This window comes from Ostreococcus tauri, assembly GCF_000214015.3.
Source record: "Ostreococcus tauri WGS project CAID00000000 data, contig chromosome 01, whole genome shotgun sequence".
NCBI classification, from domain to species: domain Eukaryota; kingdom Viridiplantae; phylum Chlorophyta; class Mamiellophyceae; order Mamiellales; family Bathycoccaceae; genus Ostreococcus; species Ostreococcus tauri.
This window is the reverse complement of record NC_014426.2, coordinates 289,786-316,918: the sequence shown is the minus strand read 5'-3', so window position 1 is coordinate 316,918 and position 27,133 is coordinate 289,786. Positions and strand designations below refer to the sequence as shown.

The following is a 27,133-nucleotide window of genomic DNA, read 5'->3' as shown; positions in this document are numbered from 1 at the left end:
GCGGGCGACGCGGTGCGCGCGCGGGGGGGGGCGACGGACGGGCGACGGTGGGCGTCGAGCGACGGCGCGCGGGGGGGGTATCGGTCGAGGGCGGTGCGAGAACCGTCGATGAGCGCGGATGAGAATTGTCGGGACGCGCGGGGCGCGGAGACGACGGGCGACGGATTTCCGAGCGGGGAGTTCGTGGAAGAGGAGGATGGAAACGCGTTCATGGGATCGGGAGAAACGTCGATGTTTCGAAACGAGGCGGAGCGGCGCGCGGCGTGGGCGCTGGGGTTGCTCACGGTTGCGTATTGTCACGCGAGCGCCACGGGGTTCCTGTTACCGAGTCTGCTCCCGGCGATGAGCGTGGAGCTCAAACTAGACGACGAGCAAGGAGCTTTGCTCACGACGCTATTCACGGTGATTTACTCCTTGTTGTTGCCATTCATAGGGGTGCTGGCAGATAAGGTGGATCGGAAAAATTTGCTCACCGCGGGGGCGGCTACGTGGACGCTCGCATCCTTCATGACGGCGCACTCACAGAACTTTGCGGCGTTAGTGGTGTCGAGGGGGTTGTTTGCGATCGGAAACGGGGCTCAGAATCCGGTGGCCTTTAGTATGATTCCAGAAATGTTCCCTAGGAACAAGGCGTTGGCGCTTAGCGCGTACAACTTGGCCATTCACGCCGGACGAGCAGTGAGTTTCGCGAGCGGGGCGTTCGTCGGACGCGCAATCGCGCCCCCGGGCTCGGAGCAGCATATATTGACGAACGAGCCCATCACGCTTCCGCTCACGTACCTCACCGAAATCGGTGCGTTGGGTGCGCACACGATCTTGTACACCACCGCCGATTCTGTTGTGTTGACTCCAAACGTTGGGACGGTGCTCGAGAACACCGTCGGTCCGGCGTTGATGAAGTCCGGCATGTCTTGGCACGAGATCTTCGATCTCGTCGCGTTCCCGGGGCTATTGATAGCTCCTCTCATCTTGTTCACGATTACAGATCCGGGACGCACGTCCACCGGATCGCGAGCGATGAAGCGTCGCCAGCGAGCGCTCGAGCGAGAGAAGAGCAGAGAGCGAGAGAAGATGTTTGAGAACTTACCAACTATCGATAATGGTGGTTTAGTCGCGCTCGTGGGCGCATCAGTCGACGACGAGTTTGATCTTGACTCCGAGTCGAGTAGACGAAACGTGGCGGTGACGGCGACGACGACACAGCTCGGCATGATGGGCAAGTATAAATCAGTTCCTATCAAGCCCAAGACAGACGACGGTTTGTTTGGGTCCATGGCGGCGTGCTTTGAGAGCAAGGCGTTCAGACGTGTGACCACTGCGTCGACGCTGGTCGACGTCGCCGGTTGGTCCATGATTGCTTTCCAAGCGGCGTTTTACGAGCGCGTATTCGACCTTACGCCGGCCGAGTACGATCCTCTCCTCGCGCTCATAATTCCTTTGGCAGGCGTCACCGGCGGCTTGGGAGGGGGATGGATTTGCGATAGGCTCCAGGCTCACGGTCCGAGAGGACAGCGTTGGTTCATCTCGTTGATGACGATAGCGGCCGGCCCGCTTCTCGCGGCTTCAATCCTCGCCGATGACTATAAGGTGTCCCTGGCATATTTGTTCCCGGGCATCTTAGCCGCGGAAGTATTCCGCGCTCCCACGGCGGTGATGACGCGGGAGGCTTTGCCAGACTCACCGTCCGTCGCCGCGGCCACGCACCTGGCTGTTAGAAACCTGATTGCCGGAATAGGACCACTTTTAGTGGCCTACCTCGCCCACAAGTACGACTTGCGGCACGCATTGTTACTCGCGCCTGTGTTTTACGTTCTGGCGGGCATCTCGTACTTCGACGCCATCGGAGTCTTAACCAAGGAAAAACAAGCGCGTGTCGAGGCGACGCGCAAGCAAGCAAGCAAGAAAAAAATGATGCAGAAAGCAGCGTAATATTGTCCGATTGTTACACAGTTGTAATTACTAGCAGCGATACAGCCAATGGCGAACACGAATCCTTTAGACAGCCTCAGCTTGCACGAGCCCGATGGGCGTAATAGCTTGCGTTGATTCACGATCGACATTCGGCATCGGCGTCGATAGTCCATCCGACGCCTCACAACGAGTGCCACGACTCGACATTTTTGTGGCGCGCGCGTCACAGACGACGCGGATATTTCCTGATTTGACAACGAGAGACACGCTGACTGAGTGCTCATTCGGATCTTCTTGCGCGCTCGCCGCCGGATCGTACTGTACGGTCGTGGGCGTTCTACACGCAGTCTTCGTGAGACTAAGCGGCGTTTCCAAAGACGGAAAGGCAAGCGCACCGTTTAATCGGCGCGATTGAAGCACAACTACGCTTATGTTGTCTCTACTTTGACGAACACGAGCGAGCGTTACGAGCGAGTTCGCCACCCTTCGCGTGCGAACCGGCGAAGGAGACGATGATGTCGCGCCAACCGGCGCCGCACGCATAGTTTCGCTCGCCATTTTACTATTCATCACGTCGGTGAGACCATCTGAGCACAGAATCATTGAATCCACCATGTCGAGCTCGATGACGGATACCTCTGGCTCGACCGAAAGAAACTTTTTGATACCGGCGTTGCCAAACGCACGCGACACCGCCAAGATACCTCCAGTTCGCCACGTCCCGTCTCGGCCACGTTTTACGAAGCCCCCTTCCTTTACTATTCGTTCCTTTTCCGCGTGTACATCCGGGCGTTGATCAGCGGATTCGAATGTCACTGATCCTCGATTATCGTACGTCGTTGCGCGAGAATCGCCGAGGTTCGCGACGTACATTTTCGGAGGTATGATCACCGCCATGATCGCCGTCGACCCCGCCCCCGGCGTCCCAAACATACCACGCATATTACCCGGGTTATCTAAGCACACTTGGTCGTCCACGCGCTTGAACACGCGCTTCAACGCTCCCTCCGTATCTGTCCGCAGCGTATCCTCTCCCAAAATCTCTCGCGCCAAATGTCTACTCAAATGTGAGCTCACCGCCGAACCACCGTGCCCATCGTACACCGCCAACACAAACGCCCCGACATCCTCATCCAACACCGCGCACCACCGATCCTCCATGTACGGCCGTTTGCCCTTGATCGCGCACGCGTCAAACGTGAACTCGTACCCGTTCAAAACCACCGGCTCGTTCGGTGCGCAGTTCGTCGCCACGCCGAACTCCATGCTCGAGCTCTTACGCCGGCTCGTTCCGGACACTCCCGTCGCATCCGCGCGCGCCGGCATCGCGTTCAAACCCCTCGATCGTCTCGTAGCCAGCACACAAGCTGTACAAGATGCGAATCACTTTCGCTTTGAAGTCTCCAACCGCTCCAAGTATTTTTCGTACGCCGCGAGTTGCTTATCCCTGTGCGCGCGCTCGAGATAGTGTTGAATCTCGAACCCGATCGCGGCGCCGATGAGGGTAAACAGAGCGACGCGCGCGACGGAGACTTGCGCCGGAGCGGTGGGCATGCGCGTAATGACGATTTGACTCGCGAGTCGTTCGTTTAAAAGTCTTGCATTTGAGCGCGACGGGCGGGACGCGGAGCGATCGATCGGACGTCGGGGCGCGCGCGATGATTGGGAATCTGGGACGTGTGAGTGGTACAAAAGAATTAACCTACGCTTTCGCGGCGTCGCGAGCGGCGACCAAGGCTCGGACTTCGTCGACGAGACGCGCGTGCTCGACGCACGGAACGCCTTGGGCCTCGGCGAGCTGCACGACGTAGCCGTTGAGGCTGTCGATCTCGAGCTTGGCGCCGGCGTCGAAATCGAGCTTGGTCGAAGGGAAATGGTCTCGATAAGACGCCAGACCCTCGAAGACTACGTCTCGAAAGTTTTCAGGGGCGAGAGCGAAGCCGGCGGCGTGCGGCTGACGCAAAATCTCAAACATTTCGTCGTACAGTTTATCCATGCGCTCGCGATGGTTTTGAAGTAAACCGTCGCAGTTGCAGTCGCCGACGATGGCAAGCAAGTTTGCGACGCCATTGATGAAATATTTACGCAGGAGTAAGTACTCAAACTCGTCCGTGGCGACGCTCAGGACGCCGCGCTCGGCTAACAAATCGTGCGCCGCGCGTCCGCTCGCCGTGTTCGGCATCACCCACGGTTTGTCCTCGTTCTTGACGTGTATTTCGTACCCGCATCCTACCCCAGGGGTTTCCACGATGTCCCACGACTGCGGCATCACCGCTCGCGTGGACTTGTTCACGTCGAACATCGGCGGCACGATGCCGTTGTGCGCCAACACGACGACATCCGCGGAGATCCCAGCCTCGTCCATCTCGCGCTTCACCGCCTTCAGCGCGTACGTCTTCACCGCGATGAATGCAAAATCAAAGTTTTTTTCCCTCACCTCGCGCGCGTCCTCGTACGTTTGCACGACCGTGGCACCGGCCGCTGCCGCTATCGCGCGCGCAGCCGCTCGCGTGTTGTCCTCGCCAGCGATCACGCCTCTGTTGGACATCTTCAACACGACTTCATCCGTCTCACCGCGACGAAACGCTCGAGCGAGGTAAGCGCCGACGCGTCCGCCGCCGACGACGAGGATGCGACGCGGATCGGTAGCCGCGGAGGCGTCCGCGTCGGAGCTCGGTCCCGGAGCGTCCGCGCGCGTCATCGCGACGCGAGAACGGATGCGCGAGGACGGTTTGGGTGCGCGAGCGGGCGCGGCGACGACGCTCGGTACGCGCGCGGCTGGCGCGTGGGGATAAATTTTTCGAGCGCCGCGATGTGATGGTGCGCCTTTTGGCGGCGACGGTTGTGGAGAGACCACCGTGCGTTTCATTCGCCAGAGCCTGGCCATTCAACTTGCGCGCGTTCTAATGATGCGTGCAGTTCGATCGCTCCCGCGAGAGCGCTCCAAAACCTTTTCACGTTCATCTTCCTAGCTAATCGTACATTGTTGGGCCGTCCACTGGTGCGCCAGCGATCGACGACCGTTTGACCATATGTCAACGGCGAAGCGCACTCCACATCTACGCGCTCGAGCGTGTACTCAAAAGACGACGGCAAGCCGTTGTGTTCGGCGTGCGCGAATTCTATCGCCGCCCACACCGCGCATGGGTCGTGGAGCGGTGGGTGATCGAATTCGAAGACATCCTTGTACGTCTTGGCGAAAAATGTCAGCAACGCTTCGATTCTGTTCGCGTGGTCTTCGCCTGACGAATGTAGCAATGCCTTCGCTCGCAACATCGCAAGGACCTCTGGAGTGACTAGTGCAGTGTGTGTGACCTCGAGTGGGATCATGTATAAGGGAAGTCCGCTTTCTAGGACTATCTTTGCCGCCTCAGGATCGCATTGTATGTTAAACTCCGCTCGCGCGCCCGTGTTTCCTTCGCCCACGGCGCCCCCCATGAAAAATATCGTCGGAGGCTTCGGGAGCGCATTCAGCTCTTTTCTAAACACTGAAATCATCAACGCCACGTTCGTCAACGGTCCCGTCGCGACGATGATGAGGTCTCCTTCCGCGTCTTTGATAGCCTTGAACATGGCCACGGCGGCCGGCTCGTCGCTCACTGTCACGTAACGCTTTTCCTCAGCCGTAAGCTCTGGCAACGCACAAGTCCCGTCCACCGCATCCAGACCACTCTGCCCATGAATCTCCTCACAAATCTTCGCCTCTCGCAGCAAAGGTCGCCCGGCCCCTTCGTACACGCGGCAGTTCGCCGTCGCGAAGTCCCGACACCCGCGCCCGCGCCGTCGCGCGCCGCCCCAATCGATCCAACGCAACACCCGTCTCGCGTTCGCCGTCGTCTTCTCGATGCTCTGATTCCCCGCCACCGTGGACACGCCCGCGAGAACGAGCGACGCCGCGCCGTCGTCACCGTCCACCATCGTCGCGTTCGACGCCTCACCGTCACCCCGTCCCCACGCCGCGAGGTACAACGCGAACGCGTCGTCGTGCCCTGGGTCGCAGTCCACCCAGAGCGCTTTCCCACCGCGCGCGCGCATGGCCGTCGGCCGTCGGCCGTCGTCGCGCGCGGGGCGATCGCGCGGGCGTCGCGGTGACGGTTCGTGCGGTCGCACACACCCGGGTGGCGCTGACGCGGACCCTAAAAACACACACCCGCGCGGCGCCGATTTCGCACCCCGAAGGGTCGAGCGCGCCCGCGACGGTCCCGCACACGCGCGCGTCGCTCGAGGTCGTCGCGCGCGCCGAGGATGTCGCGCACGTCCGCGCGCGCGCCCGCGGTGCCCCTCGCGCGGTTCACCGCGAGACACGCCGTGGTGGGCACGAAGATGCCGACGACGACGCGGGGGATGTCCTCGGCGCGAGCGATCGATCGTCGGGGCGTCCGAGCGTCGATTCGCGCGACGGAGAAGCCGAACGGGAAGGGTGCGTGGACGTCGATGGATGTGGTCGACCGCGCGCGCGGTGTGATGAGGGAACGAGGACGCGTGACGCGCGGGAGGGGTGTCGGAAGATCGACGGGGACGGGGCGGATAGGGAGATCCCGTCGGGAGGTCGCGACGGGACGGCGCGTCGATCGTGTGAGCGCGTGCGGGGTGGTTGAGGGGGTGGAGTGGAGATGAATGATGCGCGACGTGTGTGGGCGAAGACGTGGAGGGATGAGACTGACCGAAACGCGCGCTTCGTTACCCGGCGCAGTGTTCCGTAAGCCCGTGGAGTCTCGCAGCGCTATCCGCATGGGGATCCCCTCAAAGGGTCGCATGGCGGAGGATACGATGGCGCTCTTGGCCACGTGCCAGCTTCCGGTAAAGAAGTTGAATCCGCGACAGTACGCTGCGGAGATTCCGAGCGTGCCGGGCATGGAAGTGTGGTTTCAGCGGGCGACAGACGTGGTGCGTAAGATTGTCTCGGGCGACATTGACATTGGCATCGTCGGGTATGACATGTTAGCTGAGATTGCGTACGGGAACGACGACATCGTCATCGTGCACGATGCTCTCGGATTTGGTGGATGCCACCTCGCCGTGGGCATTCCGCAGGCTTGGGATGAGATCAACAGCATGCGAGAGCTGATTGCGCTCCCTAAGTGGGGGCCGCAGCGCCCGCTGCGCGTGGTCACCGCGTACCCGAACGTCGCGGAACAATTTTTCAAGGACATTGGATTCGAATTCGTGGAAATTCTCACCGCGGATGGGGCATTGGAAGCGGCGCCGGCCATGGGTGCCGCCGACTGCATTCTCGATTTGGTGAGCAGCGGGACAACGCTCAGAGAGAACAACTTGAAGGAGATCGAGGGCGGGCGCGTGCTCGAAAGCCAAGGGGTGTTGGTCGCCTCTAGAGAGGCGATGTTAAAGCGCGAAGGCTTGTTAGAGATTGTTCACGAACTTCTCGAGCGCGTTGAGGCTCACCTTCGCGCTCAGAGTTTGTACATGGTGACGGCGAACGTCCGAGGCGACTCAGCCGAAGCTGTGGCCGAAAAGCTCAACAGCGCGGCCACGCTGCGCGGCTTGCAGGGTCCGACCATCGCGCCCGTGTACACGCCGCAACCGGACGGGTCAGGCAAGGCTGGCGAGTACTACGCTGTTTCCGTCGCCGTGCCGAAGGGTCGCATTTACGAGACCGTCAAGAAGCTTCGAGGTTTGGGTGGCAGCGGGGTGCTTACGTTCCCGCTCACGTACGTTTTTGATGAAGAGCCGCCGCGTTGGAACGCGCTCATGACCGAGCTCAACCTCGACGCCAGTAAGTACAACCACTTGAAAGTGATGTGAGCGAGTGAAGTGGCTAATTGTCGCGGTTCGTAGTGATCCATCTTGCAATAATCAATCTTAGGACCTGGGAAAAAGCTTCGTAGATGCGCATCGTCACGCGCGTCTCGCTCGATATAACGATGTCAGTTTCCACCTGACGTGAGTAGTGGCATTTAAAACATTTATACTTCTACGTATGAATCCTCGTGAGTAGCTAGATACCCACAGGTACACATTCGACGACTGAGCATTGACAACAACGGAGCACGGCTCCCTGAGCGCGCGCCATTCTACTCCAAACTTCAGATTTTTCACCCCTCGCCCTCTCGAACACGAGAGCGCGACCTCAATCAACCAGAGCTCGACTCACCGACGCCTCTGTACCCACCCTTAGACGGCGATACCGCTTATCGCTTCTTCGTAGGGGTGCGAGTCGATCGTCGCGGGCTCGCGAGTCCCTTGGAGGAGGACTTCTTCGCCGGCGCCTTCTTCGGCTTGGAGGAGGTCTTCTTGGCCGGCGCGGCCTTGGCCGGGGCGGCCTTAGCCGGCGCAGCCTTGTTGGAGCTGGACGTTTTCTTGGCCGGCGCAGCCTTCTTCGCTCTCGGCGCCGGGGCGGCTTCGAGCGCCTTGGTCGTCGGCTTTCGGTCGCGCTTCGGTCGCTCGCTGCTCGCCGCGCTCTTGCTCGAGAACAACGACGCGACAATCAGCAACACTTGCACGACAATACCGAGCGCGAGCACACCAACGGTAACACCTGCGATGAGCGCGAGCGGGGAATCCATCTTCGTGAGCGCCTTCTTGGCGGCAGCCTTGGCGGCGAACTTCGCGGCTTTCATGCGTTCAAACTGCGCGCGCGCGTTCAGAGAGTTTCGCGCCGTCAGTATCGCATCCCGCGTCGTTCACGCCTCGCACGACCACGCGCGCGCGCTTTCACCCCCCCCTCGTCCGTCGTCCGCGTCCACGCCGCACCGATCGACGCGAGACGTCCCAAAACCACCGAACGGGGCGCAACGAGCCGTTGGCCGTTTCAAAACGCCCCGTCGCCCTCGATCGCGCCCACCACCAAGCCCGTCCCTCCCACGCCGTCGCGCGCGGTCCCGAAACGACCACCGCATCGTGCCCATCCAACCCCACGCGATGCGCCCGCGCGCGTGGTCCCCGACGCGACGCCCGACGCCATCGCGCGCGCGCGCATTCGCATCGGAATTAAAAAAAATCAAAAAATACACATCGATCCGTCGTCGCCGTCGCGCGCGCGCGTCGACCGCGCCGTCGCGTCGTCCACCGTCGCGCGATGTTCGACGCCGTCGCGCGCGCGCGTCGCGTTCGACGCACCGTGCGCGAGAGGGCGTCGCGTCGAGTGAGGTCTCAGACCGTGGCGGGGGAAAAGGTGCGAGAAATCACATCGCGCCGTCGAGGGCTTTGTTCCCCTCTGCGCGCGGCGGACGAAGGACGGCGCGTCGATCGACAGCGTCGATCGATGCGTTGATGTGCGGGAGTACGCGGGTACGTCGTGTTATTATATCGGGCGATCACGCCGCGGGGGGGGGTGAGGATAAGTCGATCAAGGGCGACCGCGGGGGGTCGCGCGCGGGGCGCGGTGTGACCGCGCGCCCGAGCGCGGCGGCGTTGAGCTCCGAGTTCAACCACTCGATCACTTGTTGGTTACTCTGGAGTAACGCGTGGGACTCGGCGAGTTTAGTGTTCAGCTCGGCTTTTTCGTCCGTCAGGGCGCGGATGCGGTCCTCGAGCTCGCGAGTCTCGAGCGAGTGCTCGGCGCGCTCGCCCGCGGCGGATTCCACGCTCGTGAGGCGTTCCTCGAGGAGCGCCTCTTGGCGCTTGATCACCGCGGCCTGGATCTTCGCCTTACTCTTCGCCGCGCGCGTCTCGCTCTGAAGCGTCTCGATTATTTCGTTTCCTTTCGTGATCTCCGCCGCGCTCGCTGCAAGGCGCTCCTCCGCCTTGCCGAGCGACTGTCGCGCTTGCTCCCACGAGCTCGCGAGCGCCACCTTGTGCTCCTCGCTCGCGTCGAGTCTAGATTTGAAGAGCTGAATCACCTCCTCCTTGTCCTCGAGTTGCTTCTCGAGCCATTCAACACGCAAAGCGCGAGAGCTGTGCGCCTTATCGCGCTCGTGCACCTCGGCGTCGAGCGCGGCGTTCTCCTCGCGAACGCGCTGGAGCTCGCGCTTTGTGATGGACAACTCGCCCTCGAGCAACCCGAGCTTGGTTCCGAGCTCGCTCACCTTGTTCTGCGCCGCGAACTTTTCGCGCTCAATCTCACCCTTTTCTGCGTTCGTGTCGTCGATGCGCTTGCGAAGCTCTCGCTTATCGGTCTCGTAACGCTCCCTCGCGCGCTCGAGTTCGTCTAAAATTTCTCGCTTACCAGTCGCAGAGGCCTCGGCGTACTTCATCTGCGACTCGATTGACTTCGCGCGTGCGACTTCCAGGGCGTCTTGAGACTCGCGGTAGAGTGTCTCGAAGCGTTTGAGCTCACGCTCGCGCTCGCGCGCGTCCAACAGGAGACCCGCCAATATGCGTTTCGCCGCTCGATCCGACGCCGGTTTGAATTTCAACGCCACGTGCGTAAACTGATTAAACTCATTCGTCTCCACGATGGACAGCGTGCTCGAAGCCGCGGAATCATTCGTTTTCGGTACGTCCAACACCGCGTAGACGTTCTTCGCGCCACTGCCTCGATCGCACGCCTTGATCAACCGCACCAAGGCTCGCGGGAATTCGTCAAAGTTTACCACCAAACGCTGCTCGGCGCGAAGCTTTCCGTAATCCTCCTCTCGCACCTCCATCGCGTGATAAAAGAACGGATCATCGTCGCACGACACGTGTACACGCACCATTCGTCCGGTATTGCCTCGTCGCCCATCTCCGCTCGCATCACCGTCGATGGAGTCCCCGCGCGCGTCTCCGGTCATGACGCGCACCCGCGCGCGCGCGCGTCGCTCCCCCGTCTCCTCCTCCTTCGTCCGCACGCTGATCACGCACGTCCCATCGTGCACGAGCGTCGCTCGACGAACACTTTGCGTCGCCCACGACGCGCCGTCACCGTCCACGACGTGCGCGGCGCCGACGTCCCGCGCCGATGCATCCTCGTCGACCGTTCGAAATGCATCATCATTCGAATCATTCACATCGTCCCGCGTCCCTCCGTCGTTCGCGCCCGAGCGCTCGCCCGAGCGCGAGGGCCCGGGCGTGCGCCGCGGCGACGCGTCGTCGCTCGGACGCGCGCGCGTCTCGGGCGAGCGCGCGGTGGAGATGAGCGTGAGCATGAGTGCGGTCGCGTGTCATCGGGACCACGCGTGAGAATCCGTCGCGTCCCTCCATGGGCGCCGCGGAGACGTACGCGGGGAAGCGCCCGCCGCCGCCGCCGCCGCGTCGAGCGGAGAAGCGCGCGCGCGAGGACGACGGCGACGGTGCCGCGTTTGAACTCCCGGTGGAGGATGGGGTGGATTTTTCAATGAAGATGTGGACGCGAGAGGGCGAGCGCGCGTCGAAATCGCGCCCGGCGCGCACGCAGTACGATCCGGAGACGGGGCCGAGGATTCGACATCGATCGGACGACGCGAAGGGAGACTTTAACGTGTGGTGGGGGAAGCACGCGACGGCGAGCGGGTCGACGGCGCGGGATTTTAACTCGGCGGTGAAGGCGACGACGCGGTGCGCACCGATCTTAGACGCGGGCGTGACGAAGGGAGATGGGAATGGAACGAGCTCGGTGTGCGTGCACTTCGCTCGAGGGTGTTGCACCGTGGGGGCGGCGTGCGAGTACTTGCATAGGTTGCCGACGGCGTTCGACGACGCGACTAATCACATGATGTACGATATATTCGGGCGGCCGAAGCATCACACTGAGCGAGACGATAACGGTGGCACGGGATCATACATGCGAATCGGTCGCACGCTGTACATGTTCTTCGGTGGCGCCGTGGATCCAAAGTGGGGGGCGAGGAAGGTGTACGAAGAAGTCGCGAACCAGTTCGGCGAGTTCGGTCCCATCGAGGACGTAACCGTGAAGTTTGAGCGGCGGTTCGCGTTCGTTCGATATAAGTTTCGCGCATCTGCCGAATTCGCCAAGGAAGCGATGGCGGGGCAGACGTTGTGGACGGACGACTCCGCGGAGCCGCTCAACGTACGCTGGGCGAATGACGACCCGAATCCCATCGCCATCGTTCGCGTCGCGAACGAGCAGGAGGAAAAGGTTCGGGATATGTTCCTGCGGAGCGAAAAGGCGCAAGAATTACTTCGCAGGGAGCGAATGAAGATGAAGGGCGAGCTTGCGTTCGAGGATGGATCGGAGGGGAAGGATGGAAAGTCGGCGCTCGACGAGGCGCCGGTGTCGTTTGATCCCGCCGATTACGACGAAGCCGAGGACGATAGTAAGGAGTAGCGAGCACTTGTAGAGCTATAGATGCATGATTCTCATCGATGCGCGCTAGATGTATCTGGAACTAGGGTCTGCGCAATAAAATTAGCTAGGTGCATCGTCTAAGATTTATCACTCGAGCGCGCGAATGTACGCTTCGATAATTTCTGTTTGTCCGCGTCTCAGTGTCGTCGCGGCTCGAAACCACTCTGCGTCGCCGTCGGCGACGTCGGCGTCTTCAAAAGTGTCCTTCTCCGATCTCCAGGCGTCCAACGCAGCCTTTCGCCCACCGAATACCTTCTCACTCTCGTCTACCGAGGCGTCGAACGCCTCGTTGCTAGGATGCACGCCTCGAAATCCACCAGGCAACACTCTCGCGTCGTTTGAGTAGAGCTCGCGAGACGCGAATCCGTACATTCGCAGCGCCCTATCGTTGCAAAGTGACTTGCCGTAACTTATCGTCAACTTCTCACCCGGGGCCACGTCTCTTGTGGACGCACAGAATACGTCGTTCGTCGTCTCGTCTCTTCTCACCACGCAGTTCGGTGTTGTCGAGTGATCGAGCAAGTCGCATCCAGGCACGAGCGCGTACGGTACGATTTCACTCTTCATCGCGTGCGAGGAGACCGCACCGATCGCCCACGACACGTCCTTCACCATCAACCCCGTCGACGAGGCGAGTGCGCGCACGAAATCGCCACGTTTTCTCAACCTCGCGGCGGTTACCGTTCCGTCCAACGCCGTGAGGTGCCTCTCGGTCAGGCACGCGTCGACGAAATCGAATGTCTCAGGAAGCGTCCGCGCGTACGCCGACGAATCATCCGGGGCGTTCTTCCGTTCGTTGAGCAAGGACATCGCCAACGCGACCGTCTCGCGAACCGTGCGCTCGCCGAACGTCGCCAAGAACGCGCGCGGTCCATTCGATTCAGCGAACGCGGCGCTTCGCGTCGCCCAAGATCCAAACGGCGCCATCACGACCGTCTCACCGCGAGAGATACCATCCGTAGATTCCAGCGTCACCCCATTCGCCGTCTCGACGACGCCAACCCCTCGTCGTACCTCGAACGTCCGACTCGCCCGCGCGAGCGCCGCGCGGCGACGCATCTCGACGTCGCCCTCAGAGAACCATCCCGAGCATCTCTCGAAGCTCCTTCAATCGTCGACGTCCTTCGCTCAGGGCGAAAGCGCCGTCCGCCTTACCCATCGACGCCACCGGTTCGGCGCGTCGAGCGTGCGCGACGATCTCTCGTCGCAGCTCGCGTCGCGCCGCGACGTCGGCTAAATCTCTCGTCGCTCGCAGCGCCTCGCGCACGAGCGCGCGCGCGGCCGCGGCGCGGACGAAGCTCGAGAGATCGCCCGTGGTGCGAGACGCGCGCTCGGCGGCGCGCGGTCGTCGTCGGCGCGCGGTCGCGTCTCTCGCCGCCCCACGGGCGCGACGAAAGAGGTGAAACAGCACTGGGTACCCAACCATACCGTTTGCTCATACGAGAAAATATGTTACAAAACAATATGTTCTCGGACAATTGGCCAATATTTAAGATGATGAACGAGCATAAAAAACATGTGACTTTTCACGATTTGTTGAGTGTCATCCTTGCGCAGGGGCCATGCTAATCTTCTCTGTATTTTTATCCAGTTTTGCAAATGTAAATCCCGAAGGAAATACGAACGTTAAAACGCATCGATATCATCCATCCCCCGCCCCGTCGTGGACGCGCGAGCGTTACGGTTCGATGTGCCCACGACGACGGGCTCGTTTCCAGAGTCGTGACCCACGCACGCATGTGTACGACTGTACACGCGACGCCACTATAAAACGCCCACGGCCGCCCCGCGCGCCCGCCCTCGACACGATGGCGCGCGCGCGCGAGGACGTCGACCTCGCGTGCGTCGTCCTCGACGCCGACGACGACGTGTACTATCGCTCGCGACGCGCCCCGTGGGCGTTACGACGCGTGCGCGATGGCGCGACGGTGTGCGAGCGACGCGCGGCGATCACGTGCGCGCGCGCGACGGCGCCCGGACGCATCGCCGTGGGTGACGCGGATGGATACCTCGCGGTCGTCGTCGTCGGCGACGACGGCGCGACGTCGACGACGGTGGAGACGCGGATAGATGTCCAGGCGGTGACATCGATCGGGGCTGGGATGGGGTACGCGTCGACGAAGGAACGGGTGGTGGAGATGTGGACGTCGAATGCGGCGGTCGCGCCGCGGCGGCGGTGGACGCTCCCGCGACTCGCGCCGTTAGTCGCGGCGGAGGGACGGGAACGGGATTCGGATGGGTCGGTGACCATCATCGCCGTCGGTGGTGCCGCGGTAGCGCTGACGATGGCGGAGCCGATGGTGAGGGAATCGGCGAGGTTGGCGTCGACGACGTCTTCCTTCTTCAGGCGCGCGGCGTCCACGGCGCTGAGCGTGGTGAAATCGGTGGTCGAACCGAACGCCGAGCTCGGTGAGAACGCGGTGGCGTACGAGGGTGAGGATATGGAAGCGGTGTCGTCGCTTCCGCGCGAGCGCACGACGTGGATACACGCGTTCGTGGATGCGCCGAGACGGTACGGCGCGTTTGAGTTCGCCCGAGCGCTGGACGTCTTCGCCGTCGCCGACGTCGCGAGACATCGCGTGCTCGTCTTCCGTCTCATCGGCGCTCGATCGATTCGATTGATTTCCACCATAAAAGGATGCCGTGGCGCCACGTTCGCGTTCGACGTCGAGCGAAGAGCGCTCGTGATTCACCGGCCGAGCGTTCGCGTCGTGGAGGCGAGGCGGCTCCGAGACCCGCTCGAGGACGTCGTGGAGGTCATACGAGACGCCGCCGACGTCCTCCGAGTCATCCCCGCGGACGTCGGGCCCGACCGCGTGCCTCGTGTTTTGATTTGCGATGAGAGCGGCGCCGTTCGAGCGCGTCGCGTAGATTTCTAGCTCGTAGTAGAACGTTAGTCCAACGACGACGGCCCGCGCGCCGAGAGTCCAGAGAGCCCAACACCATCTGGATGGGATCGACCACGTCGTCATTCCGCGTCGTCGCACCCTCCCATCACCCCCGGACGCGCGGTAATCCACCATGTCCTACGTCTTGGACATCCGCGAGCTCGTGCACAAGCTCCCGTTCCATCACTTCAGCTCGCACGAGCTGAAATCGTCCGCAGTTTTCATCGGTCTCACGTACGCCACGCCCTGTCTGGCTCTCATCGCGGTGTGCGCCGTGTACTTCAAGTTGTACACGTTACGGAACAACAGGGTGTTTGAGAATGTCAACGTAAAGGAACACAAAACACGAGCGATCGTCACCGCGTGCATTGTCTTGGCGTTCGGCCCGGCGTCGAGCGTGAGCTTTACGTTTGGGTTCAGAGGCGGACTGAACACTCTCAAGATAATTCAGGCGTGGGCCGAGGAGGCGCAGAGAGGGGCGAGGAAGATCGGATTGACGATGATGGGGATGGACGATGCGTTGACGAAATTAAAGGCGGAGGCGACGGCGGCGACGGACGTGGTCGCGACGGCGACCGTTAACACGGCGCTCTCGGCTGTGGCGACGGCGCTGGTGAACGATGGAGGCGCGGCGGAATTCGTGGACGATTTGAACTACTTCAGGTGGGTCAAGGAGTTTAGAATATTTACCATAATGTCCATGGTATCTTTCTTGGTCGCCATCGTGCTCTTGATCACCAGCGCCGTGCTTCCAATCATGGCGTTGTCGGAGAAGAGACCGGCGCACACGTGGTGGAAGACAAAACGGGGGAGTAAGAGCCTTACGCCCGATTTGTTCGTTCGTGGGTTCCCGTTGGTGTCGCTCATGTATCTTTTCACCGTGTGTGCGATCTATTGGCCCATCGCCGTGCTCGGCGCCGAGGTTTGCTTCGCGTACGAGGGCATGGTGGAGTTCCAAGTGCCGGAAAATTTGCAGCTCTACATGGTGTGCCCGCGCTTTGGGTACGAACTCGGCGAGTACTTGCAAAACATGCACGCCGATCAAACTAAGTTGAACTCAGCGGTGGCGAACGTGGAGGCGTTAACGGGAACGTACGCGTCATCGGCGAATATGGCGGCGCTTAAATTAGCGAAGAAGACGTACGAGGCTGATGTCGCACAAATCTTTGAAGGTTTGGGCGACTGCCAACCCATGAGCGACACCATCGAGCTCGCCACCGCGCAAGTGTGCAACGAAGTCGTCCTCAGTCTGCAGATGGTCGTCGCAATCACGTTTGGCTTGTCGCTGTTCCTCATGTACAGCACCATGCACCAATGGTTCGGCTCTGACGTCGCCAAGGAGTTGGCGGGAGACGAGGAAGAGAGCTTGTTCTCCAAGCTCACGTCAGGGGACAAACTTTCGGCGAAATCCAAGTTTGGTCAAAAGAAGAAGACCGACGGTCACGAGAAGGACAAGAAGGACAAGAAGGACAAGAAGGATAAGAAAAAGAAGAGACGAACCAGCGGAGGGAGCTCGATGGAGGGCTTACCTGGAGGAGCGTCGGCGAGCGCTTCAGTAGCGGCGACGCCGCAGGCACAGTCCACAGAAGCGATGCCCTCGAGATCTGCAGAAAAGATAGGAACGACCGAGTCAGACGACAGGGTGGAGGAGTATGACGTTCGCGCGCCCTTACTCGCCGAATCTGACGAACGCGCCGACGACAAGGAATTCGCTAATGAAGAGGCCACGACGAGCACCTCCGAATCCGAAAGCTCCGTCTCAGAGGAAGATGAAGAAGAGGGCGTTGAGCCGTCGGCGCAACCGGCGGAGATCGAACTCAAGGACGTGATGAACGACGACGCCGAGGATGCGAACACGCCGGTGACGCTTCCGAGTGAGCGCAACGCCCATTCGAGCCCGCCGCTAACGGAGCCGGAACCAGAGCGTCCATCGTCGCCCAAAATGATGGATAAAGAGTTCGCCGACGAATAGATTAGCGTCATCCCGTGTAGACTACCTATAGCTCTCACCAAGCCGCTCGCCTCAAAGGACGCAACGTGCCCAACCGCATTCGGTGGCTCGCAATGCCGCCACCGCGCACGCTCGCCGAGGTAAAAAGCGAGGCGTCGAGACTTCTGAGTAGAGGTCATCGACTGGCGTCGCGAAGACGCGAATTCGTCGACGCTGTCGAGCGAGCCGAGCGAAGAGGTGCTTCGAAAGAGGACCTCACTCGAGCTCGTGCGGACGTCGTGCGGCTCGAGCGAAGCGTCGAGCGCGTCATCGCTCGCGTGGAGGGATTGCGGGACTTGGCGCGCGCTTTGGAGAGCGAGTGAGCGTTGGAGGCGCTCGAGACGCGAGCGCTCGGTGAGCGCTCGGAGGAAAGTAGACGGTTGGCTTGGCGAGCGGACGAATAGAAGTAGATAAGTAGATATATGTACACAGCGTCGACGACGCCGGATGTAGGTGGTAGCGGTAGCTAGTGGTTCAGGGTTTGTGTCATCTTCGTCTTCGTATCGACGTCGCTCGATGTGTCCGCGTCTGCGTGGGTTTTCTTACGGAGGATGGTGCCGAGCGAGCGACGATTGGGCTTCCCGGAGGCGCTCGACTCGACACGCGAGGCGATCTCGACCGCGATGAGAGTGACGACGCCAAAGCCAACGGCGAAGCCGAAGATGGACTTGCCGATTGCCCACACCGCTTTCTTTCCTCGCGCACTCGTGCTCGAGATTTCGTCGTCGTAAAAAGCGTCAAGCGAACGCGAGCGCGCGCTGACGCTGTGGAACGTCTCGTTCTCCGTATCCATCGTCATGTTCACCGCCATGGAGAAATTCGCGCTATCGAAGCTCATCGTATCCTCACCGTCCGTGTCGAACCCCTCGCCGACCTCGTCGAAATGAAACGAGGCGTCCGGCTCGTCCACGCCCGGTCTCGGCTCGGGCGTCCCTAGCGTCGTCCAGCTCGCCGACTGCCTCGCCGACTTTATCGGACTCACCGCCCGTCCCTCCGCGTCCGAAATCGATCCACACTCCATGACCTCACCCGTACCCTCGCGCACCGTCGTCGTCGCCCTCGAGACGCTCGCATTCGACGACGTCACCGACTTCGTTGAGTTTGATTTTTTCAAACCGTTTCCAACCGTCGCGTCCACGCCGCTGTTCTCGCTCGTCATCGGCGCGGCGCTCGAGGGCGCATCCTCGGGCGACGCGCGAACGCGAACGTCCGCGAACGATAATCGCCTCGCGATCGGGTCCTCGCGCATCGGCGCGAACGCGAACGCGAATGTCATTTCGGAATCATATCATTTCGGAATCGTCCGCGGTGCCGTGAACCCCTAAAAATAGGGTTTAGCGTAGGGTTAGGGTTTTGGACGCGGCGCCGGACGCGACGCGCGCGCGCCCACGCGCGCCTCCGCTCGACGCCCCGACGACGAGCTCGCGGACGGCGACGTCGGCGCGCGGTGTCACGCATGCGTCCACCGCCCCCGCGGTTCAACGACGCGCCATCGACGACGACGTGCGAAGATGACGACGCGAACGGCGGACGCGCGCGAGACGACGCCGACGGGTTCGCGGCGCCGGAACCGCGCGCGAGAGCGAGCGACGAGCGAGCGCCGCCCCTGGGGAAGACGTACGATGAACCGTCGTGGGGTGGGACGCCGTCGACGGAGTTTTACCTGGACTGTCTGAAGGGTGGGACGATGCTCGAGCGCGCGGCGCTGGGCGCGCGCGCGGATGGAACGCGCGGGTCCTGGGTGTCGTTCGGACGACATCCGTCGTGCGATGTCGTCGTCGAACACCCTTCGACGTCTCGATTACACTGCGTGATACAGTTTAAGAAGGACACGACGGAGGTGTACGTGTACGATTGCGGAAGCGCGCACGGGACGTTTGTGAATAAGCGTCGGGTGAAGCCAAACGTACACGCGCCGGTTCGAGTGGGGGATCACATAAAGCTGGGAGAGTCGAGCAGGGTTTATATCTTGGACGGTGACGCGAGCTTGATGCCGGAAGAAGGTCTGAGCGCGGCGGAGATGAAAGCATTGGCCGCGCTTGAGCGCGCGGCGGAGGAAGAGACGAAACGCGAGTTGGCCAAGCTCAAGGCAGAACGCGAGGCGGCGCGCGCAGCGGAGGCCGCTGCGAAGGCGGGCTCGTCGTGGGGGATGATGGACGCGGATGAAGAGATCACGGAGCGTCAGCGCGCGTTCGAGGAGCTGGATTGGCGCTCGTACGATGGAAAATTGAGCGACAGGCAGTCGAAGCAGCGGGACAACATTTATCGCAAGGAGGAAAAAATCTCGAGCATGCGCACGGAAATCGATCGTATTCGCGCCAAGGAAACGCAGCAAGAGGGCGGCTTATCGGCTGGCCAAATACAACGTGCATCGCAACTTGAGCGCGCGATCGAACAGCTTCAAGAGGAGATCGAGGACGCCGACGAGGCGTTGAACGAATCCTTGCGCGTGAGTCTCGGGTTGCAGATTGGTACGTCCGCAAAACGTCGCCGCGGTCGAAATTCGGACGATGAGGACGAGGGAAGCGACGAAGATGGATTTTTCGATCGTTCAGGGACGAGCGCGAGTCGTAAGCGTCGTCGAGATGTGAAGAAGAACGTCTCCAGTTCAAAGGGGGAGCCGAAGACACTGGAGACGGCCACGACGCTATGGGATAAACGCATCGCTATCGAGGCTTCGATCGCGGAGACCGAGGATCTCATCACCGTGACCGAAGAGGCTGCGCGTGCTGAGCGGCAGCGCACCGCGGGCACGTCTACCGATGGCGACGCCTTGGACGCGTACATGGATGAGATTGGCGCATCACGATTTACGGCGCAAGCGTATAAATTGCGCGAGACGCTCGCAGAGAAAGTGTCCGAGCTCGAGCGTATTTCTAGGTTATTGAAGTACGCGGATCCCACGGAAGAGTTCCAGCCGGGATCGGCGAAAGGCGACACCATGCGTCAGCGAGCCGAAGAAGCGGAAGCGAAACGCATTGAAGACGTGAAACGCCGAGCCGCGGAACTGGAGGCAAAGCGAGCCGAGGAGCGCACGGAGAGAGAGAAACGCGAAGCCGAGTCTCGACGTGCCGCGGAGTGGGAGCGCCAAGGAAACGTTCAAGAAAAGCGCAAGTTCACTGGCGCCGGTGAGCGGAGCGCCGATCCTGAGCGCGCGACGAAAACAATCGTCGAGGCTGACGAGGACGGACCCGTAGTCGTCGAAACGGAACCGGCTCCGACCGAAGCGCGAGCGCGCTCGCCATCGCCTCCCCGTGCGCCGCCGCACCCGCCCGCACCCTCAGTCAAAGACGACGACGATGACGGCTTCTTAATGCCGGATCAACTCCGAGCCGGTCTCGAGATCCGCAAACGCCCCACCGTCGCGCCCGCCGAGCGCTCCGAAGCCGAGCTCCGAGCCGAAGCCGACGTTCAGAGACTCCTCGCCGCGGGTCACCCGCCCTCCCGAGACGTCGACGACGCTCGAGACGATTTCCAAGACGTCACCGCGCTTCCGATCACGAGCGACGCCCAACGCGCCCTGCGCGAGCGCCTCGGGTACTGACGTCTTCTCCTCCCGCTCCGCCGCCGAATTCAAAAAATCCACCCTTCAAGCTGTTGAGCCGTCCAATTCATCACACGTCGACGTCCTTCACCGCACGACATGCGCGCCGCGTCTCGTTCGCACCGCGCCATCACCCGCGCCGATATCGACGTCGACGACCTCGAGCGCGAACTCACCGAGTTCCGCGACGTCGTCGACGGATGGCGACGCGAACAACTCGCTCGCGAGCGACGCATCGACGACGCGCGATCGCATCGACGACGATTACTGGAGCGCGAACGCGACGGTTTACTGCGACGAGAGCAGGAATTGATCGCGAAACAGTCCGAGCACGCGGCGGAAGCGACGAGGATCGAGCTCGAGATGGAACAGTCGAGGGAGGAGGCGGAGCGGGCGCGGGAGCTCGCGGAGGGACTGCCAGAGCGGCTGGCGCGCGAGCGAGAGGCGCTGAGGAACGAACGGTCGACGCTGGAGCGAGAAGAAGGAAAGGTGGTGGGCACGAGCGCGATGGCAAAGTTGGACGCGCTGCGAGAGGCGCGAGAGATGTACGCCGAGCGTCTGGGGTTGTGGTTTGAGTACGGGCAAGGCGAGCGGTTGAGGCTTCGGTTTAAATACGTCGACGCCAGGGCGCCGGAGAAGGAGTTCGTGTTGGCGGTGCGCCTGCGAGGGAGCGCGTACGAGGTCGTGGAGTGCGAACCGGCGATTGAGACGATCGAGTCGTTGGCGAGGGAGTGTAACCGGTCGAACGATTTCGGGAAGTTTGTGCGAGACGTTCGCAGAGCGTTCGTCGCGCTCGCGAACGGGACGATCGCGATGGACGACGCCGATCCCGGGAGTCCGACGATGGTTGAGACGCGACGCTCGACGCGATCGTCTCGACGGTAGAACCGAGGTAGATCTATACGTCGTGTCGAGTCGATGATGTAATGACGAACCGCGCAGAATCCGCGCCGCCTCAGTGCCCGCCTCGCGCGATGCGTTCGCTCGCTCCCTCGCGCGCGTCACTCCCGCGCTTAAATCGCGCTCGTGCGCGCGCGCGCATCCAAGTGGCATCCACGTCTGAATCGTCAACCATCCGTGAGGCGTCCGTGCGAGTCATCTTGCAGCTCGACGACGGCGCGCTCAGACAACTGGCGCAGAGCGTGGAGGGACGACGGGTTCGCGACGAGATCGCCCTCGATGATCTCGCTCGCAGAGTGCGCGCGCTGAGAGATGCGTTACCTCGGTCGTGCGCCGCGCGAGTGTTCGAGCTCGTGATCGAGCGACCGGGGTTGGTGTGCGACGGCGGCGCGGCGCAGGGCCGAGGCGTCGCGCGGTGCGTCGAAAAGTTAGGCGGGACGGAGGAGATGGAGCGATTGTGCGCCGAGTGCGCCCCTGGGTTCGCACACGTCTTGTGGAGATTAGGTTTCTTGGATACGGCGTTCGACGAGTGCGAACGGGCGCTCAGGGAGTGGATTCGAGGCGAAGAGGGGTGGCACCGAGTGTTTACGAATCGAATAGCCAGCGAGTACGGGTACCTAGCGATGATGTCTCGGGTGGAGACGAAATCGATGGGTGGGAACGGGGTGGTTTTTAGAAACGTCAAGACGGGCGAGAGCGTGGCGTTTCGTCGGAACGAGCGTCTCACGGACGGTCAGTGAGGTTGTACATGTAATATACATTGGTTTAGGAAGACTCACGCGTTGATTCGATCGAGTACCGCGACTGATTCTACGTGCGCGGTGTGCGGGAACATGTCCACCGGCGTGCACAGTTTCAACACGTACGCTGCGTCCTGTGAACCCTGAGAGGGAGCGGTAATCAGGGCCAAATCACGAGCTTGCGTTGCGGGATTGCACGAGACGTACACGATTCGTCTCGCTCCGATGGTGCGCAAAATGGCGATGAGCGACGCGTCCATTCCCGGTCGCGCCGGATCCGTGATAACTATGTCCGGCATCGGAAGCACATCGCCCTGTGGAGTCGTCAACAGCGCTTTGGTGCCCTTCGACGGGTTCAAGCGGGATAAATCGACGCGGTAGAAATCTGCGTTGGTGATACCGTTGATTTCTGCGTTTCGCCTCGCGTCCTCCACAGCCTCTGGGACGACTTCCCACCCTATTACTCGCTTTGCGTTCGACGCCACACTCAATCCCATCGTCCCCACGCCACAAAATAAATCGAGTACGGTCTCAGATCGATCGCCAGCGAAGCCGCACCCCGCGACGACTTCTCGCACGAGGCGAGCCGCTTGCTCAGTGTTCGTCTGAAAAAATGATGCCGAAGACAGTTCAAACTTCACCCCATGTAGTGTTTCCACAATTTTATTTTCACCGTAAAGCGTCACGACTTTCCTCTTCGAGATTGGTTTCTTGCCACCCTTGACAAACTTGGCGCTTCTCCCGACTCCCGCTCGTCGAAGCTCAGCTTCCGCTGGTACCGTCGTGTGCACAACACTAGTAACAGCCTCGTGCTTCGTGATATCCGCGATCAACTCAGCGAGCGCTCCACTCGTGAGCTCCTTTTCGCTCGCTGTCGTTGCTAAATCCACCATGAGGGATCTCTTACCGTCTCCGCTTGTCGCCGTGCGAATAGTCACGCTGCGAAGCGTTCCTTTTCCCGTCGTCCTATCGAACGCATCAATGCGTCCGCGCACCCTCTTCAGCGACGCCCGCACCGCCGATAGCACATCATCCGCCGCTTCGCTCTGTAGCAAGCACCCAAACTCGAGATCGACGATCGAATCGTTCGTGCCTCTCGGCCGCAAACCGACCACCACGCCGCCACTCGCGTCGCTCCCGAACGCGAACTCCATCTTATTTCTGTACCTTGTCGTCTCCTTCGTCCCAACGCACGCCGAAGTCAAGTCATCCCCATCTACGAATCGGCCGACACGCGTCAACGCTTCTCGCACCGTCCGACCTTTCCGCTCTCGCTGCGTCTCGTAATCGACGTGTTGCCACGCGCAGCCGCCGCACCGCGCGTAGTGTCTACACGGCGGCGTCACGCACGACGGGCTCGCGCGCACGCTCGACAACTTCATTCCACGCGCGAAAGACCTCCCGACCGAGCTTAACTCGACCTCCAAGACCTCTCCCGGCGCGGTGTTGGCGCACAAGAGAACCAAACCGTCTGGAAGTCTGCACACGCCCTCACCCGTGCTCGCGAGGTCGACGCACTCGACCGTGTACACGTCGCCCACGGACGCGGCGTGTAGAGGCACGCGTGTCATCGGTCGGTGGGGCTGGTGCGATGGTCGAGAGCGGGCGCCGACGCGGGCGAGACGCGCGCACGCGTGGCGCAGACGCATGGCGGGAAGTGCGGTCGGATGAACGTGAGCGTCGATTGTGACGATGTACTCGCTATCTACGTCGGAGAGAATGGTCTACAAACGAAATCACGATCGGCGAGACGACGGATCAGAGTCCAGGGAGGAGGTCGCCGAGGGGTGAGAGAATTTTGGCAACGGCGTTGACGTCGACGGGCAGACCCATGAGCGGGCCGAGCGGCGTTCTGATCTCGGCCACAGCGCGGTAGGGCGACACCCAAGGCCCGCCACCGATCTCGAGGCACGCGGTCGAGCTCATTGCGGCGTCGATGATAGTCTCAACGCGCGCGCCACGGTCGTCGAGACGCCAGAGAGAGACAACAATGACGCCGGTGAACGTCTCGCGGCAGAGTGGAGCCATGCCATCCTCGAGGCTATCCGTGGGCGCGCGAATGACGGTAGACTTGTCGCCGTCCGCGCACGTGCCCTCGATGGAGCACTCGTATCGCTTTCCGACGGCGGAGACGCTCCATCTACCCCACTCCACGTCCCATCGCACGGCGGCGGCTTCGAGTGCCTGCCCGGCGCCGTACTTAGCATCCGCGGCTATCTCCACCTGTACTGCGGGAGTAAACTGAAAGAAACGATCACCAAAGTGAATACCAATGAGTCCTACGTCTTCGCGGACGTTTGGAAGAACGACGACACCGCGATTACCTCCGGTCACTGTGACGCTGAGATCCGGATAATCCGGAAACGAATTGCACTGCGCCCAAAACCATTTCAACGGGAACCCGGCGCCGCCCCAGTTTTTCTCGCTATACGCCGGACAATCGCTAAACTCGACGCGCTCACCGTCGGTCTCGATCCACCCACTCGCCAAACCGTGCGCCATCGTCACCTGCCAGTGTGGCTCAAACACCGGCAGCGCCGTCAACCAACCCGCCGGAGACTGCATCCTTGCTCCCGGGCCGCCGCCCCATCCCCTGAGGGGCGTGACCGCGATGTCCCACTTCACGCTCCTCGCCGCTCGCCCTGCGCCCCACGGCCCGTCCTCGCGCTCGCCCGCGCTCGTGAGCGAGCCTCGATGTCGCGTCCCTTCGCTCGATACTTCGAAAAAATCGTCGCCTCGCGTCATACCCAATTCCAACGCATGTGACGCACCCTCAAACGACCCACTCCCCGCGCTCGTCTCGCTGTACAGATACTTTCCTCCCGGCGCGCAGACCTGCGCCCCAGCGCCGGCTCGCGCGCTCGTCTCGACGTCCGGATCGTACACGTGATATATCAGACTCGCGCTCTGTGCTGAACGCGGCAGCGTGAATCGAAAGTACCACCCCTCGAAGAACGCCCTCGAAGTCCCGACCTGTCGATGATACCCACTGTGCGGGGTCTTCACCGCGAGCGCGGCGCGCTTGCGCGCGTCGGCGTCGTCCTCGTCGTCGGCCGCTCGAGAGGTTTGACCAGACGGCTGGTCTTCGTTCGAAGAAACGTTTTGTGAAGCGACGTCGAGCGCGGGAGCTCGCGTGTTTACGCGACGAACGCGGTGTGCGCGACGGTCGTTTATATGTGCGCGACGCACGGAAGGCGCGGAACGCGTCATGGTCGCGACGGCGGATGTCATGACGCGTCGCGCGGCTAATTCTGGAGTCTGGAGCGGCGGCGCGCGACGGAATGGTACAAGATTACATCTTGGGCACAAAGGCGCCGTGGAATGAGTAAGGAATGTGCATGGGGAGTTGGATTTCGGCCACCGGTTCGTCTTGCACGCGCTTGGCGTCAAGGATGAGGACGTTGGCGGCGGCGCGCGAGGCGTCGTACTCGACGTGCACGAGGTACCCGTCGTCTTCGTCGACGCCGTCAGATTGCGGCACAAAGGCACACTCGTGCGGGAAGCAGCCCGACGGGCTCAGGCGTGTCTCCGCTGTCTTCGTCTCGAGGTTGAGCTTTTGAATGGAGTCGAAGTACCCGTGCTCACCGCAAGTGTTTGCGAGCGTGTACACGTACTTTGGTTTGTGGCGACTCTGCGTGAGCGGAGACACGAGTGGAAATTCCATCCCGATCATCTTCGTCATGTCTCGCTCGCCATCAGCGTTGGTCGGCATCGCGATGGCGTCCGTAACGTCGCCGGTAGCGATGTCGATCGTCATCTCGTGCAGATCGTTATACTGAGCCGCCGTCCACTCGGATGCGTACATGTCGCCGAAATTCTTCTCGAGCTCCGCACGCGAGCCTCTGAGTTTGCAGTAGAGCACCTTGAGCTTGCCGTTCTCCTCGTAGCTGTCGCATGTATGATAGCTCGAGAACGCTGGTACGTTCTTCGCGTGCACGACGCTTAGATCTGATTTCCTGACGACGACCATCCACGTCTCACGCTCATCGCTCCATCGAAACGAGTGCCCAAACGAGCTCAACCCACTTAGTGCGCCCGCGATGTTTTCCTTTGGAAGTACCCACGGGCACATGAAAAACGTCAAGTAATTCTCACTCATCGCGCAATCGTGCAACAGCGCGAACTCCGGGACGCCGGTGGGAAACGGCATGTCGACCACTTTCAGCACCTCTCCGTTCGCTGAAACCTTGGCAACGGAGATTCCGATGAAAGGCGGCTTCTTCAGTCCCCATGTGTACAGCGTGCCGTCTCGCGGATCTTGCTTACTGTGCGCGCTAAAACCCATCGGTAGACTAGACCCGAACGAAATTTCCCCCTTGGTCGCCAGCGTCGCCGGATCCATTGCGACAGGCGCGCCGCCTTCGCAACACGCCAACACCTCCCCCGCGTGCGCTATGATGGACGTGTTCGACGGATTCGTCGGGAACCGTCCCAAATTCGCCATCACCGAACTCGCCTGTGTCCACGCTCCCCGCATCGCCACCCCGCTCGATCCAACAGTATCGTCGTTTCCACCGTCGCCGCCGTCCGCGTCCCGCTGCCGCCGCCACCGCGCCGTCTCCACGTACCGTCCTGAACACCGCACCGAGTTATCACCCGCATCGAGCTCGATCGCGCTCACGTACCCGTCGCCATCGAACCAGTGCGCGTACTTTGTCGATCCTAGACGACATCGCCCGGGTCCGGCTCTGTATAGAGTCCCGGTGAGCTCTGGTGGTATCTCACCTCTCACTACTTGACACGCGGTCCAAGGAACGTTCGACGCGGGTTCGAGGCCGGCGCGCCATCGCGCGGCGTCGATCGCGCGTTTGACCTCGGGTGGGGTCGTGGACGCACGGGTACGTACGCGCGCGCGGGCGCAGGTGGGAGGGGTGAGTCGTTGAGCGACGCTCATGACGCAGCGACGTGTGAGGCAAAGCTCGGGCGCATGGGGATTGTGTAGGTTTCCGTTTTTGCGTTTATTCAACGGCTGTGCACTAGAGTTAAGGCTAGAAA

General features: G+C 61.5%; 19 protein-coding genes across 19 annotated transcripts; 9 read left to right on the top strand and 10 right to left on the bottom strand.

The window, feature by feature from the left end:
• Positions 1-108: 108 nt before the first annotated feature.
• OT_ostta01g02020 (Major facilitator superfamily domain, general substrate transporter) lies at positions 109-1,929 on the top strand (the record flags this gene model as incomplete). Its single annotated transcript, XM_003074215.2, has 1 exon — positions 109-1,929. One exon carries the CDS (start codon positions 109-111, stop codon positions 1,927-1,929), a length of 1,821 nt encoding a protein of 606 aa, XP_003074261.2.
• Positions 1,930-1,995: 66 nt separating this feature from the next.
• OT_ostta01g02010 (Protein phosphatase 2C) lies at positions 1,996-3,237 on the bottom strand (the record flags this gene model as incomplete). The annotated part of the gene is made up of 1 exon (XM_003074214.1): positions 1,996-3,237. The coding sequence occupies one exon, from the start codon at positions 3,235-3,237 to the stop codon at positions 1,996-1,998; it is 1,242 nt and encodes a 413-aa protein (XP_003074260.1).
• Positions 3,238-3,613: 376 nt separating this feature from the next.
• On the bottom strand, positions 3,614-4,612 carry OT_ostta01g02000 (Ketopantoate reductase ApbA/PanE, N-terminal; the record flags this gene model as incomplete). The annotated part of the gene is made up of 1 exon (XM_022985299.1): positions 3,614-4,612. One exon carries the CDS (start codon positions 4,610-4,612, stop codon positions 3,614-3,616), a length of 999 nt encoding a protein of 332 aa, XP_022838193.1.
• Positions 4,613-4,776: 164 nt separating this feature from the next.
• On the bottom strand, positions 4,777-5,946 carry OT_ostta01g01990 (Inosine/uridine-preferring nucleoside hydrolase; the record flags this gene model as incomplete). Its single annotated transcript, XM_003074212.1, has 1 exon — positions 4,777-5,946. One exon carries the CDS (start codon positions 5,944-5,946, stop codon positions 4,777-4,779), a length of 1,170 nt encoding a protein of 389 aa, XP_003074258.1.
• A 210-nt stretch (positions 5,947-6,156) lies between these two features.
• Positions 6,157-7,674, top strand: OT_ostta01g01980 (Nitrogen regulatory PII-like, alpha/beta; the record flags this gene model as incomplete). Its single annotated transcript, XM_022985298.1, has 2 exons — positions 6,157-6,331; positions 6,605-7,674. The coding sequence occupies 2 exons, from the start codon at positions 6,157-6,159 to the stop codon at positions 7,672-7,674; spliced, it is 1,245 nt and encodes a 414-aa protein (XP_022838192.1).
• Positions 7,675-8,060: 386 nt separating this feature from the next.
• Positions 8,061-8,489, bottom strand: OT_ostta01g01970 (unnamed product; the record flags this gene model as incomplete). The annotated part of the gene is made up of 1 exon (XM_022985297.1): positions 8,061-8,489. One exon carries the CDS (start codon positions 8,487-8,489, stop codon positions 8,061-8,063), a length of 429 nt encoding a protein of 142 aa, XP_022838191.1.
• A 696-nt stretch (positions 8,490-9,185) lies between these two features.
• On the bottom strand, positions 9,186-10,583 carry OT_ostta01g01960 (unnamed product; the record flags this gene model as incomplete). The annotated part of the gene is made up of 1 exon (XM_003074208.2): positions 9,186-10,583. One exon carries the CDS (start codon positions 10,581-10,583, stop codon positions 9,186-9,188), a length of 1,398 nt encoding a protein of 465 aa, XP_003074254.2.
• Positions 10,584-10,990: 407 nt separating this feature from the next.
• On the top strand, positions 10,991-12,055 carry OT_ostta01g01950 (Nucleotide-binding, alpha-beta plait; the record flags this gene model as incomplete). The annotated part of the gene is made up of 1 exon (XM_003074207.2): positions 10,991-12,055. One exon carries the CDS (start codon positions 10,991-10,993, stop codon positions 12,053-12,055), a length of 1,065 nt encoding a protein of 354 aa, XP_003074253.2.
• A 108-nt stretch (positions 12,056-12,163) lies between these two features.
• OT_ostta01g01940 (SET domain) lies at positions 12,164-13,135 on the bottom strand (the record flags this gene model as incomplete). The annotated part of the gene is made up of 1 exon (XM_003074206.2): positions 12,164-13,135. One exon carries the CDS (start codon positions 13,133-13,135, stop codon positions 12,164-12,166), a length of 972 nt encoding a protein of 323 aa, XP_003074252.2.
• A 749-nt stretch (positions 13,136-13,884) lies between these two features.
• Positions 13,885-14,955, top strand: OT_ostta01g01930 (unnamed product; the record flags this gene model as incomplete). The annotated part of the gene is made up of 1 exon (XM_022985296.1): positions 13,885-14,955. The coding sequence occupies one exon, from the start codon at positions 13,885-13,887 to the stop codon at positions 14,953-14,955; it is 1,071 nt and encodes a 356-aa protein (XP_022838190.1).
• Positions 14,956-15,097: 142 nt separating this feature from the next.
• Positions 15,098-16,936, top strand: OT_ostta01g01920 (unnamed product; the record flags this gene model as incomplete). Its single annotated transcript, XM_022985294.1, has 1 exon — positions 15,098-16,936. The coding sequence occupies one exon, from the start codon at positions 15,098-15,100 to the stop codon at positions 16,934-16,936; it is 1,839 nt and encodes a 612-aa protein (XP_022838189.1).
• Positions 16,937-17,028: 92 nt separating this feature from the next.
• OT_ostta01g01910 (unnamed product) lies at positions 17,029-17,277 on the top strand (the record flags this gene model as incomplete). The annotated part of the gene is made up of 1 exon (XM_003074204.1): positions 17,029-17,277. One exon carries the CDS (start codon positions 17,029-17,031, stop codon positions 17,275-17,277), a length of 249 nt encoding a protein of 82 aa, XP_003074250.1.
• A 143-nt stretch (positions 17,278-17,420) lies between these two features.
• Positions 17,421-18,113, bottom strand: OT_ostta01g01900 (unnamed product; the record flags this gene model as incomplete). Its single annotated transcript, XM_003074203.1, has 1 exon — positions 17,421-18,113. The coding sequence occupies one exon, from the start codon at positions 18,111-18,113 to the stop codon at positions 17,421-17,423; it is 693 nt and encodes a 230-aa protein (XP_003074249.1).
• A 297-nt stretch (positions 18,114-18,410) lies between these two features.
• On the top strand, positions 18,411-20,498 carry OT_ostta01g01890 (Forkhead-associated (FHA) domain; the record flags this gene model as incomplete). Its single annotated transcript, XM_022985293.1, has 1 exon — positions 18,411-20,498. The coding sequence occupies one exon, from the start codon at positions 18,411-18,413 to the stop codon at positions 20,496-20,498; it is 2,088 nt and encodes a 695-aa protein (XP_022838188.1).
• A 99-nt stretch (positions 20,499-20,597) lies between these two features.
• On the top strand, positions 20,598-21,383 carry OT_ostta01g01880 (Chromosome segregation protein Spc25; the record flags this gene model as incomplete). The annotated part of the gene is made up of 1 exon (XM_022985292.1): positions 20,598-21,383. The coding sequence occupies one exon, from the start codon at positions 20,598-20,600 to the stop codon at positions 21,381-21,383; it is 786 nt and encodes a 261-aa protein (XP_022838187.1).
• Positions 21,384-21,472: 89 nt separating this feature from the next.
• Positions 21,473-22,138, top strand: OT_ostta01g01870 (unnamed product; the record flags this gene model as incomplete). The annotated part of the gene is made up of 1 exon (XM_003074199.1): positions 21,473-22,138. One exon carries the CDS (start codon positions 21,473-21,475, stop codon positions 22,136-22,138), a length of 666 nt encoding a protein of 221 aa, XP_003074245.1.
• A 35-nt stretch (positions 22,139-22,173) lies between these two features.
• On the bottom strand, positions 22,174-23,787 carry OT_ostta01g01860 (23S rRNA (uracil(1939)-C(5))-methyltransferase RlmD; the record flags this gene model as incomplete). The annotated part of the gene is made up of 1 exon (XM_022985291.1): positions 22,174-23,787. The coding sequence occupies one exon, from the start codon at positions 23,785-23,787 to the stop codon at positions 22,174-22,176; it is 1,614 nt and encodes a 537-aa protein (XP_022838186.1).
• A 109-nt stretch (positions 23,788-23,896) lies between these two features.
• On the bottom strand, positions 23,897-25,348 carry OT_ostta01g01855 (Tocopherol cyclase; the record flags this gene model as incomplete). Its single annotated transcript, XM_022985290.1, has 1 exon — positions 23,897-25,348. The coding sequence occupies one exon, from the start codon at positions 25,346-25,348 to the stop codon at positions 23,897-23,899; it is 1,452 nt and encodes a 483-aa protein (XP_022838185.1).
• Positions 25,349-25,430: 82 nt separating this feature from the next.
• On the bottom strand, positions 25,431-27,032 carry OT_ostta01g01850 (Carotenoid oxygenase; the record flags this gene model as incomplete). The annotated part of the gene is made up of 1 exon (XM_003074197.1): positions 25,431-27,032. One exon carries the CDS (start codon positions 27,030-27,032, stop codon positions 25,431-25,433), a length of 1,602 nt encoding a protein of 533 aa, XP_003074243.1.
• Between the last annotated feature and the right edge of the window lie 101 nt (positions 27,033-27,133).